Here is a 12,029-nt window from a genome sequence, read left to right as displayed (position 1 = left end):
ATTTGATTTGCAGGTCTAGGTGTTTCTGCAGAATTTGTGCAATTTTCAATGTCTAGGTTTGAAAAAACAAGCTTGCCAGCTCAAGGACAAAGTTAATGTGCTTGACTTTATTGTTTTAGATTCTAAAATCTTTAAGTACCACTACACTCCATCCACAAAAATTGATCTTCTGTGAGCAAGAAGAACTCAGAAGATTACGAAAAAAAAGCTCCATTTGGTAAGAATTTTTGACTATACCTTTTCTGTAAACTCACAATATAGAGTTGTATTACCTAAGCTAGGTATAGATAAAGAAGCAACACTAATAAAACTGGTAAAGCATTCTCAGCAAGCTGTTTTCCTGTTTGGTCATGCCCGAAGACGTGAGACTAAATTCAAATGAAACCAACATTCTTAAAACCAAAATTACTGCATACCTAACTGTAAAATAAGAAGCAAATTGGGAAGACTAAGGTAACAGAAATATCACAAGAACACAACTAAAAGATTATTCTTGGTTTTAATAGCCACTTAAGTGACTCATAAAAAGAAATTCAAATTCTTACCACAGCAGCAATTTCTGCTCCAGTTTTATGGTTTAAAGCAGCAAGCACTACAGAGGCAATGAAGAAGAAGAAAGTGCTGAGTCCAGTGTTGACCAGATCCTAAAAAAATAATAATAACAATCCTTCAGCATTATTAAACAATAACAGTCCACTTATTTTTATTACAACTGATGAAACAGGAAAAGGTTAGAACAAAAGTTATAGTAATACTTTCCCACTTCCTATGTAGTTTATCACACGTAAAAGATGACAGATTATTACACAGGAAATGTAGTATGTGTGCACATCACTATTTGAATTCTATTCACATACTAAGTATAAATAAGGCACCATTGTAAGCTCTGGATGTTTTATCTCAATGTCTGCTGGGATTATTAAGAATCGACTGTCAGCATAAGCAATGGGTAAAGCTGTTCCATCTCAGCTGACACTGAAGTAATTTGAATCTCCAGCATTAACACTCCCCTGCTCTCTTTCACATTACAACTCTCCATGTGCTGTCCACATAACACTCATGAGTTTGACTGCAAGTTCTTTGAGGCCTTATCTGTACAACAGCACACACCCTGCAGTTTCTCTATGAAGAACAGCTGCCCGCATTGGATGAACACACAGCTTTATCCGCGTCGATCGCATAGGATTGATGTTTCAACTAGACACACCAAAACACATGCACAACCACCTGGGTGCTCTGAGGTGTTCAGAGAAAATTCTTGCTTTGCTTTAAGCACCAAAAAATGCTACAAAGCACGGAGCTCAGTTATGCATACGCTGCACGTGTCACCTGGAGTTCAGATAATTAGGCCTTACAAAAAACAAAGGTCATTAACATATCACTGGGACATAAGAAAATTCCAAACGGCAAGCTATTAGCACAAAAATGATTACATCAATATAAGACAAATTAGAAGCATGGACTTCAAGATAACCTCAACAAAGAAACAAAGGACTAGGTTTGTTAGGGAATAGCTGTTTAGTATGTTATTCTGCGCATTTCTTTGCAATTTTTTGAAGAAATATTTGATGCTTATTTACATAGCACTATTTTTGTACACTACACAGCCATAGGAAATAACAGACTACCATGGTAACTGAAAGAATGGAGGAAGGCAGGGCTCAGGTAGGTCTGTGCAGGAAGCAGAGAATGGCAGCTCAACAAAAATATCCTGAAGGAACCTGAAATCAGTGAGAGGTGAACACTGTCATAGCTAAAGGGGATGGAAAGAAAACTTGTATTCAAATTTGCTGTACAACTTAGACTGAGACACAGAAAAGGAAAAATCTAAAAGACTGAACATGTCAACCCCACCATTTAAAAAAAAAAAACCTCATTGCTACTTTTTACTTAAAACTAAAAGGTAAATTTACTCTACATGACTCTTACACGTAAACCAGCTCACTTCCCATTTCTGATCCATTTACTAGAGAATTACTATTTCATTATTAGAACCACATCTTAAAGTACTGTAAGGAGTTATGCTTAGAAAATTGAAGATAAATACAATATTTGCCCCATAACTAGGTTCTGGATATGTAACACAGAGACTCTGGACTGATCACTATCATCCAGCCACCCTAAAAAAAGTACAGGAAAGAAAAAAAGTGGTTAAGCCCAACATCTGTTTCTGCAGCCATCATTTGAGAATGTTTTAGTAACTAATGGTGAAAACAGAATCTGGTGCTATGCTGTTCACACGGAATATGATCCATTTGAGGGCAATGACTCAGTGACAGCTGGTTGTCAAAATTAAGCACACCTGAGGATGAAGTGTGCAAGCTAGCACTGAGGACCGATCCTCATCTAAAAGGGGGACTTGGCCTTTCTGGGAGACTTCTACTGCTCCTCTCTATTTCTAACCATGTATTCAGATTTCATGAGCCCAGTGGGTCTGTCTTAGCAGGAAGGAAACATAAGGAAGTCGTGAATCCCTAAGAAACAATTACCATTTTTTCACCTGCCAGTGTACAACTAAAGGCAGATACTTTATTCTGTTCAAACTCAGTGAGACAAATACTATCTTGCGTATAAAACAAACAAAATTAGTATTTCACTTAATAGCTACTGCAGTTCTAATGACACAATTTCTTACAAAACAGAAAATAAAATTTAAGAAATAGAGATATTAGAAAAGAAATTACATTCTGCAATTTCTCCAAGTATTCACCTCATCAGCTTGGAGTTTATCAGATCTACCTGCATCCTGAAGTCTCCAAAAAGAGCTTTGGTTCTCACTGCACAAATCTTTTCTCAATATATTTCTAAATAGCATTAAACATTTTCATCAAGTCTCCAGAGTAAATGTCTATACCACCAAGGATGCTGAAAGTAAATACTGAGGAAAGGCCATCCACACTGATGATGCCCTTTGATTAAGAGTATTTTACAACCAACAGACATAACCAGAACATAACCTGAACCAGAAGAGAGACAAGATCCTGGGAGAAATAACTAAGAACTTCAGAATTACCACCAGTAGGCATCTCGACATGTCGTGCCATGACCAAAAAAGAAGATGAAAAAGCACTTCAACATTCCACTGCACATATGGATACAATAGGTGCAAGGTGGTTACCATCCCCTTGTAAGGGACATCGGAATGCTGCATTCTGGTCTGGTATCCACATTTTTAAAATTATGTTGAAAATTGAAGACGGTGAGAAAAGAGCCACAGAAGCTACTTGAAAGGAGGATAACATTTCTCACAGTACAAATCAAAGAACCTAAGCTGCGCTGAATACGAAAAAGATCGAGCTGCATGCATGAAGACTCCTGGGTTTAGATAATCATGAAACAATAGCTGCTCAGAAATTTCAGCATGGAAAACCACACCAAAGATAACAGGATAACAAAACCAGCAGATGAACATTTAAGAATGAAGACATATTCAAATTTACTTTTATCTGTAAGTTAGGTAACATCAGAATAAACAAATCAAAGTTGTGCCCCTTCCTATTTCTTATAATCCACGATTGCTATTTTTTTTTCCAGACGCATTTTTTGTTTCCACACACTCAGATTTGTGTTTACAAATGACTTAACAGTTCAAATCTAAAGACTTCATTCCATCTTATGGTTCTGACACATTCATTTCTATATTTTCATCTTCATTGTTCAGGTTAAAATCCTTTAATGGAATTGATTATTAATTGGTTCATCCCTTAAAAAGCTAAAACTAACATAATCTTTCATGTGCACAAGTCAGACTGTTTGGAACTTAAGGAGCAATGACATCAGTAACACTGTCATATAAGTACATATTAGTAAAATCAAAGATGCTTGCATCAGTGGAGGCATTTAATCCCAAATTTGGTACACACTACTTAGACAAGAAAATAATCTACACTGGTTTTGGAAGAAGTCTGAGCAGAAATAAAGGAGAATGAACTACATCAGAAACTCAAGAAGCAGAGGACACTCCCTAAAGTAACGTAGCTTTTCTCCAAATATGAGAAAACAAATAATCTTGACAATAAAAAGAATAAGGTAATTGAAAAAAGATGAGTCCTTTCAAATCTGGCCATGATATAGCTAAAGTTCTTACTATTATATTTATAGACAAAGTAAAAACCACATCACACAGATAAAAGAATTTCTGCTGAAATTACAGCAACCTCATGAGACAGCATGCTGTGCCACAAAACACTGCGCAAAGCTGCCATCCATGGCAGAGAATAAAATGTATGAGCTGAACCAAATCCACTCTAGACAGCTGCCGTTCCATTTCTCCTCTGCAAAATGGCCTAAAATTAAAGATGGACCTCTGACCCCTCGCTATTACTCGCAAGTCATTCTGTTCAGTCACCAACAGTCCTAATAGAGGTATTAATCAAAAGGAGAGCATCCAAGGACACCTAACTGCCTTTACCACCTATGTGTGCTGCTCAGAAGGAGCACAGGGCAGAGCAGGCACCTTAACTTACAGATGTCGACATGTTTCTGCCAAGACAGCATTTATACTGAAAATGTGAGGTTTTCTTCTGCTTATTCTGCTGTGAAGTGGGCATCTCTATCTAGATAGGTAATTAAACAGTATTCTTTAGCCTTTAGGTTGAAGGGCCTGAGTAGGTACAGTCCCTGGGTTCATGAGGATGGAAAGCCTGAAGCAGTGCTAGGAATGAGGTCTGATAAGACCTCAGGAGATGGCAATGCCATTCACTCTTCTCCAATCAGTACTTCACAAGGTTGAGGAAGTTCTTCCCCTTGCTCCTATATGAAATTACCAATCTGAAGTTCACAAATGTACTGTCAATTGTCTAATTCAATCATCCCTACTCAACCTCACAATTTTATTCTCTAATCACACTATTAAACACTGTAATTTTTTCCATCAGAATTACTAATAGAAATAATGGTTTCTCAAGCAAAAATAAGTTATAGGTAGAACGAACCAAACTGTATGAGCATTAATCCCCATCTCCTATTTATTTGGGCTTATACAGATAAAGAAGCATTTCACCCAGCTAAACAAACCAGCTGCTGCTATTCAAGACACACAAACTTCACCCCCCTCCCACAGAGCATGCCCAACAGTTCCAGAAACCACCAGAGACGTGCAGGGCCACTCCGGCTGTGCAGAGGTGCCCTGGCCTCCTGCTCACCACATCTCGCTGCTTCCCTGTTTTCTGAGAAGCCATCCTGTGCACAGATGGGACCACTTCTCCTCACTATGCAACAGACCCCATTAGCAATAAATACCAGGCCAGGTAATACTCTGGGGTATTCTAAGCTTATGTTTGTTTTACTTAAGTAGTAACACGCTACTGCTTATATCAGGCTGCACAAAGTAACTGCCCAAAGAACAAACCTGGAGGAAATAAATTCTGATCATCTTCTTTAATCTGTCATTATTCACTTTCATCCTCAGAAGGCATCACTATTTTGACAATACTAAAAATAAAAGTGAGAAAGGACTTGCTCATTCAACAGCTAAACAAGCCAAAGAAAAGCAAGATATTTTCAAAAGAAATAAAAATGAAAGGGAGGAGGGGAAATAAAAATAATCAAGTTTGCCCTGGGAAGGCCTTTGAAGTACATCTTTGTAGTTATACTCCTCAAGCCAAGGCTGGCAAGGACTTTTGTCAATCTGGCACCACATCAAGGTTCCTGTCAATTACCACTGTCAGTTACTTGCCCACGAGGCTTTCTCTCCCTAACAACTGAAAACAAAAACAAAAAACCTTTTTCAGAACTGCACAGACTAAAAGATGCTTCCACAGTTCCAGCGCATATTTAAAATATTTTTTTTAAAAATGCTCAGCATCTATTGAAATTCTTTTTGTGTACAAAGACATAACTAGTCCATTCCACTGGCTGATTATAGAACATGTCTAACAACTTGCACTTGTTTCATCACTCAAACTCTTAAAGAAATACTGTCAAACTCCAGTTCTCTGCCATCATTTCCTTCCCTTCCCACACCATCTCGGGTACAGCAGTGTTACTGTGGATCCCCCCCAGACAGACAGGAATTCATCAGAAGAAAGAAGTTACCACAGGCACCTCCATTACATTTTTCACTGCAGCCTTACGAGAGGGCCACATCACCCACATATTTGGATGCAAGGTCTCAAGCTCACCTTGTAGATAAGACTCAAATAATGAAATTAAAATATATAAATATAGCCAAACACAAAATGAAGGGAAGATTAGGTTATTAATCTACACTGAATACAATACTTCAAAGCAACAGCTCATCAGCTTAGCAGAAATCTCTGCTGTAGTGTGCAGTACATTCCCCCATGCCATTTACAAGTCTCCTTGCAGAATAGGCTCCCTTTCAGTTGTAAAGCATAAAGGAAATGGAAATTTCCACTGACAGGTTCCCAGAACTGCACAACATTGATAGAACTGTGCAAGAGATAAGTGACTGTTTTTTCATCTCACTGCAACAAACCCTTCTTTCCAATGCACCCAAGCAAAGTTCTATCCTTCTCCAAGCTTCTTTCATGTTTATCTCAGGAAAATGTAAAAATTGGCTGACAAGTCTCTAATTAGGATGAAAGCAAAACTCTTTTCCTCAAATGACTAAAAATGAAGCAAACAGAAAGTAACAAATCTGGTACACCGGTGTGTGTGTGTGTGTGCGTGTGTGTGTGTGTGTGTACAGCTCTGCTAGATACTGATTCTTATTTTTCTCCTTACCACAGACAGCAGACAATATTCATAATGCATTAGAAAAGTCTAATCTTACTGCAGTTCTAAAGGAAACAATCCTGTATTGGACAAAAGCAGTTGATGGGCTAATTTTCCAACACGAGGGACTGTTCGAAAAACAAATGATTTTCCTAGAAAGTCTGTGAGCATGCCGAGTTTAAAGGAAAACTCCTGACTACACTTAACACTACAAAATTCTTTCAAGCCTCTTCATCTCGAACAGCTTCCAAAAGCAAGGCTTGAGACTTTTCACAGGGGAAACACTCATTATAAAATCATAAAAGCACTACATAAATTTCTACATAAGTAGCAATTTTTTCCTACAGAATTGAGGAATGTGGAAATGTAGTTCAGAAAGCAATTCTTGTGATAACCATCTCAGAGCAGCAGGAAAATTATTGAAATAACTGTCAAAACACAGAAAAGTATGAAATATGGAAAGAAGAAAATAATGTGTGAGTATGTGTCTATACTGTAAAGAATAAAATGACAAAATAAGCAGAAAAAAAATGAGGCAGAAAGCACACAATCCTCCGTTCTTCGATTCTCTACTAACTTTCACAAAGTTACAGACTACAGCTATCAGAATAATGAAGATACTTCTACAAGACAGTACTAGTAAAGGTCCCATCAGACTGCTCATTATTAAAATAAGTAAATAACTCGAGGAGGAAGGTTGGTTTCAGCAGTTAATGGACATCGTAAGCTTCCAGTTCTCATCTCTATTAGAGATCTCTGGAATACATAATCAAAAGAAGAGACTTGTAAAATGATAACAATTTACTTTATCCCCTGTTAATAAGATTAAAAAAAAAAAGAAAGACAAAACATTTGCAGAGTATTCCGTTTGCCCTTCAGATTGAAGCCTGATCATGTCACACTCCTCCAAGCTGTAGAGGTGCTGGTTTCAGGGTGTGATAATCCCCCTAAATAGAGGGCTCAAAACAATTTTATGTTTTTTAACTAGTTGGATTTTTAAGCACTCTTTTCTCTAAAGATCTCCAACACTGAGTACTATGCAGAGATATACAATGCTGCACTCAAAGCAGCAATTCTTATCGCTCCATTACCAGAAAAGTGTTGCTCAAATCTGTAAGAAGTCAGTGGCTGAAAAGACCCACCCAGTTATATCACTGATTATCTCCTGCAATACGGAAGGAAAGGCAGTAAAAGTCAGCCTTCGTACTTACATAAATTCAGCACACTGTCACAATGTTCTTGTAGGCAACAGAACAAAAGCTACCAGCACAAAGGAGCAAGGGCATGCAAAGTCATCAACTTGATTCTTCCAGTGATCCGGCTCAGTCATGGTCACTTGGCAAACCACTCACCAGTCTCCTGATAAAAATTATCAGGTCAAGCTTACTTTCAGCATAAGTTGGGTCTAGTATTCACTCTTATCACACCAGGAAAACCATCTTCTGTGACACTGATGCAACAATCATGCCCTCGTACGTCCTACCAGCATATTTCGGAGCTGTGCCATTTATAAAGGTCGTTGCTGCAATGGCTAATAAACAGGCCAGTAAAAGAAAGAAATCACCTTCCTCCTGCAACTTGCCACAAAGATAAACACTGAAAATGCCAGCAAAAGAGAAGGAAGGAGAAAAGGCAAGACAACCCATTAAAATTGCAGTGGCTCCACTGGTTTTGTTTGTAAGCCACCTGTATCTACCTCACCTACAGTTGCCACTCACATTCCTCAATCTACCCAATCTTAACAAGTACTCCTAGGAAGAATACTCTTAATAAAACATGAATCCCTAGGGTACAAAGAATCATCTATTTTCACATTCCTCTCTAATTTTAGAGAAGTCATTTAGGCTTACAAACAGCAAGTTGCAACAATAACAACTGACATTAAAAGAAAATCACAACAGAAGCCTGGAAAGTACTGTGAGCAGTCTAAAGCACCACTTACAAAAATACATTAGAACATATTCACATATGTATATGTATTATCTGTACTGTGCAAAAGAACTGATATAAACATTGTTCTTAAGATGACAGATCTTTTGGTAGAGTAACTCATGTTGATTTTGTGATATGTTTATGCAGCTCAATCTGAACATTTAACTCATAATATAGCATGGAAATGGAGACTTGTACAAAAGGAATGTGCATTGCCAGCAGTTTTTTTCCCAAAGCTCCTTGTATTTGAGAACATATCAAGCATTGCCAGTTGACGTTTAACAGTTAGGGGTGTAAACAATTCAACGCTTAACTTTCAGAGAAAGCTTACAATATTTTTGCCCAAGGATTACATTAATCTGTGTAAGAAAATATATGCAGCATCAGAATTCTAATATAAAAAACAGCTTATGAAAGAACAACAGGCTACTGTAAATATCACATCTGTCAAAGTTAAATAAATACAGACTGCATTTTTATCCACTTCATCAACAAACAGTAATTGCTGGCAGTAGCAGTAAGTCCTTCCTTCCAAACAGAATCTACCAGAAAAGAATTTTAGCTCTATTTAACATAGTTTAATCTTGCTACACTGCAAAGTTCATTCTGCTGTTAGTATTCAAAGTAATATAAACTGTACACTTCAGTCACCATAGAATACACATACAGAATCTTAAACATTAGCAGTAGGAAGTTCAAAGACCAAACTTAAAACAGTTCTGCAGTTTTTAGCAGCAAAGATTTGTACAAACTTACAGTGAGATTCCAGTTGATCTGTGGTATTCTTGTGTGAAGATTTAGACTGAACATAAGCAACAGAACTCCAGTAACCACCAATGCACTACAGCTCACAAACTCGAAGAAATAAAGGCCTTCGCAAGGGGAGCATTCCATGATGGTCTCTATGCAGATGAATGCAATCAGTGCCAAAACCTAGGAAGAAAAACAAGTGGAAAAATATAAATAGATTTCCACATTTCGAAAATAGCCACAAGTATTCCTGAAATTTCCATTGGGAACATGATCAGTTTACACTCCGGAATGTGTGATTTCAGTTTGTAACAGGGCACTGCCTAAGAGCAAAAACAAAAGCAAATTAATGCAAGACTTTCTGAGTATCTCCTGTTCAAGAAAGTCTATTTTAGGAGAATTACAAGGAGTCCAACATCAAAGTGGAGACACCCAGTAACGCATGAAACCCCTCCAGGCCTTTGGCTTAACACGTGAAATGGTACCCCACACATTTTATTTCATTATATGCTATTCCAAAACTTAAAGATCAAATGCATTTGTCTTTTGGGCCAGAATCAATCTCATTTATGTAGTATTATCATAGCATGATTGTTAAAGACATTTCAATCAAGCTATTATTTTGAATTCGATATCAGCTTGAAAACTAAGAAGCACAGATTCCGGATCTCTACCAGCTTCCAAAAGCACCTGCCTGTTTGCATGTTCATCACCACCAATACACTGTAATTTCTATGAAAACGCATACTTTGCTCCCTCAGTGATGAGAAAATAAAACCAGTAGCTAACATACTGGGCAGAAAACAACTGAACTCCTGGCATTATAAGCTAACCATTATCCAAGTCAGATGTATGTCACACCCAATGCAAAAGTGATCTTGGCAGAGACTTCTGCTACAGCATAATTCATTGTTTAGGATAAAACAGCAAAACTCACTACCTGCTTCCTACACAAAGCTGAAATACAGAAGATGACAAACAGCAACATTAGCTACCATTAACACCTACAGAAAGCACAAATCTTACATAAGTGCATGTTTCAAACTGATTCCTCTTTAAAAATAAATGGTAAAAGAAAACCAATGCCAGGGATGCTTCCCCTACATTTTCCACAGCAAGCAAGGAAGGCCTTTAAGAATGTTTTGCTTTGTTTTCAAGACAACACCCACCCACCAACCCACTCACATTTCTCAGAAAGAACTCACTTTTTTGCTCCACCACAAAATTCTGCTGCGACCTCAGTTAAGTCACTTCAATTTGAGGGTGAAGAACATACAGAGTTGCCTCTCCAGGGCTAAATGTCTCAAATGGAATGCCTCGCAAAAACCAAAGCTAGCAGAAGCCACAATACCAATTGGTTTCTTCTAAACTGCCCTTTGCAAATTTCAATCATATTTTTGCAAATACCCTCTCTTCCAGCACTCTCTGCACTTCATATGGTAATTTGTGTCTGTCTCCTATCAGCTAAAATGACATTATGAAGAAAAAAAGATTCTGAAAGAACAGTTAGTTTTTGTCACTGAAATCAGTAGTAATACCACGTTTGGGATATCACTCCCATGCATTGCCTTAGCCACATACTTCAGAATACAGTAGCTAATTTAAGTTTAAAAATAGAGTAAAACAAAAACAGTTTTAATAAAAAAGTCACACTCGGCTAGGAAGTCTCTCACAGCTCATTTAACATGAGGTCTTTATAACAGCACACACTACACTAATTTTTGCTAGCTACCCGAGCAGGCTGGTTTTGAAACAAATTCTGAACAGATACCCAGTGATTGAACACTTGAAGTTGGTTTTTATCCTTGGCATTGAACAGCTATGGAAGGTTGGAAAAAAACAACAATATGCATTGAAAATTAGAATCCAACTATGAGTTTAACAATGACCAAAAAATCAAAAAACTGTCCAGAAAGCAGCTTCATTTTACAATAGAGCATGCAATGAAGTTCATGTTTTCTGTGAACAAGTCTCAGAACTGAAGAATACAATTTTAAGAAACACAGACCTTAAAAAAGAAAAAAAAGTCTCAAGTGGGATCAAAATTCAGGATTAATGCTAGAAGTCACAGTCAATTGGCAACACAGAAACTTTTAAATATTCACTGTTCACTGGAACAGGTTGCCCAAGGAGGCTGTGGATGCCCCATCCATGGAGGCATTCGAGGCCAGGCTGGATTTGGCTCTAGGCAGCCTGGTCTGCTGGTTGGCGACCTGCACATAGCAGGGTGGTTGAAGCTAGATGATCACTGCGGTTCTTTTCAACCCAAGCCATTCTGCAATTCTATGATATATTCCAATATAATAAAGTCTCCAGTGTCCTTGCCACCATTTTTGATGTGTTATAACCCTAATAAACATTTTATTGTTTTAAAGGAAATGGTTCTGCAATACTCTCTCGAAATACTGTAGCACGAACTCAAACAATGTTAGGTTCCTTTTCTAAAAATATAAACAGCTCTGAGCAGTGCCAGCAACGTCGGGCCCAAGGGTCGGTCACTGCGCTGTGCAGCGGCTACTTGGCAGATGGAGCTTTGGTCGTGCTGCTGACAGAATCTCATGCTGGCTTCTCTCCACACAGACGGAATGCTTCTATGAGCAAATGGATGTAGTAGTCAAAGCTCAAAAAAAAAAAAAGCGCAAAGGTGCTTCTCACTTTTAGAAATAGAA

General features: G+C 37.9%; 1 protein-coding gene across 4 annotated transcripts in view; it reads right to left on the bottom strand.

The window, feature by feature from the left end:
* CMTM4 (CKLF like MARVEL transmembrane domain containing 4) overlaps positions 1–12,029 on the bottom strand; it is a 35,247-nt gene that overhangs the window by 9,221 nt on the left and 13,997 nt on the right. For all 4 annotated transcript variants that reach the window (XR_006169248.1, XR_006169247.1, XR_006169249.1 and 1 more), the window contains exons 2-3: positions 9,367–9,543; positions 546–644 (exon numbers count right to left, since the gene is read on the bottom strand). Coding sequence is in view for 1 of the 4 variants with exons in the window: in XM_042821253.1 (XP_042677187.1) it covers positions 546–644; positions 9,367–9,543 (276 nt within the window). In the remaining 3 variants the exon portion in view is untranslated. The remainder of the gene's footprint in view (positions 1–545; positions 645–9,366; positions 9,544–12,029) is intronic.

This window comes from Centrocercus urophasianus, unplaced genomic scaffold (assembly GCF_019232065.1).
Source record: "Centrocercus urophasianus isolate 14NV4802_14NV808 unplaced genomic scaffold, USGS_Curo_1.0 seq_2, whole genome shotgun sequence".
NCBI classification, from domain to species: Eukaryota; Metazoa; Chordata; class Aves; order Galliformes; family Phasianidae; genus Centrocercus; species Centrocercus urophasianus.
The sequence above is the reverse complement of the archived record's forward strand: the minus strand, read 5'-3'. Positions and strand labels throughout refer to the sequence as shown.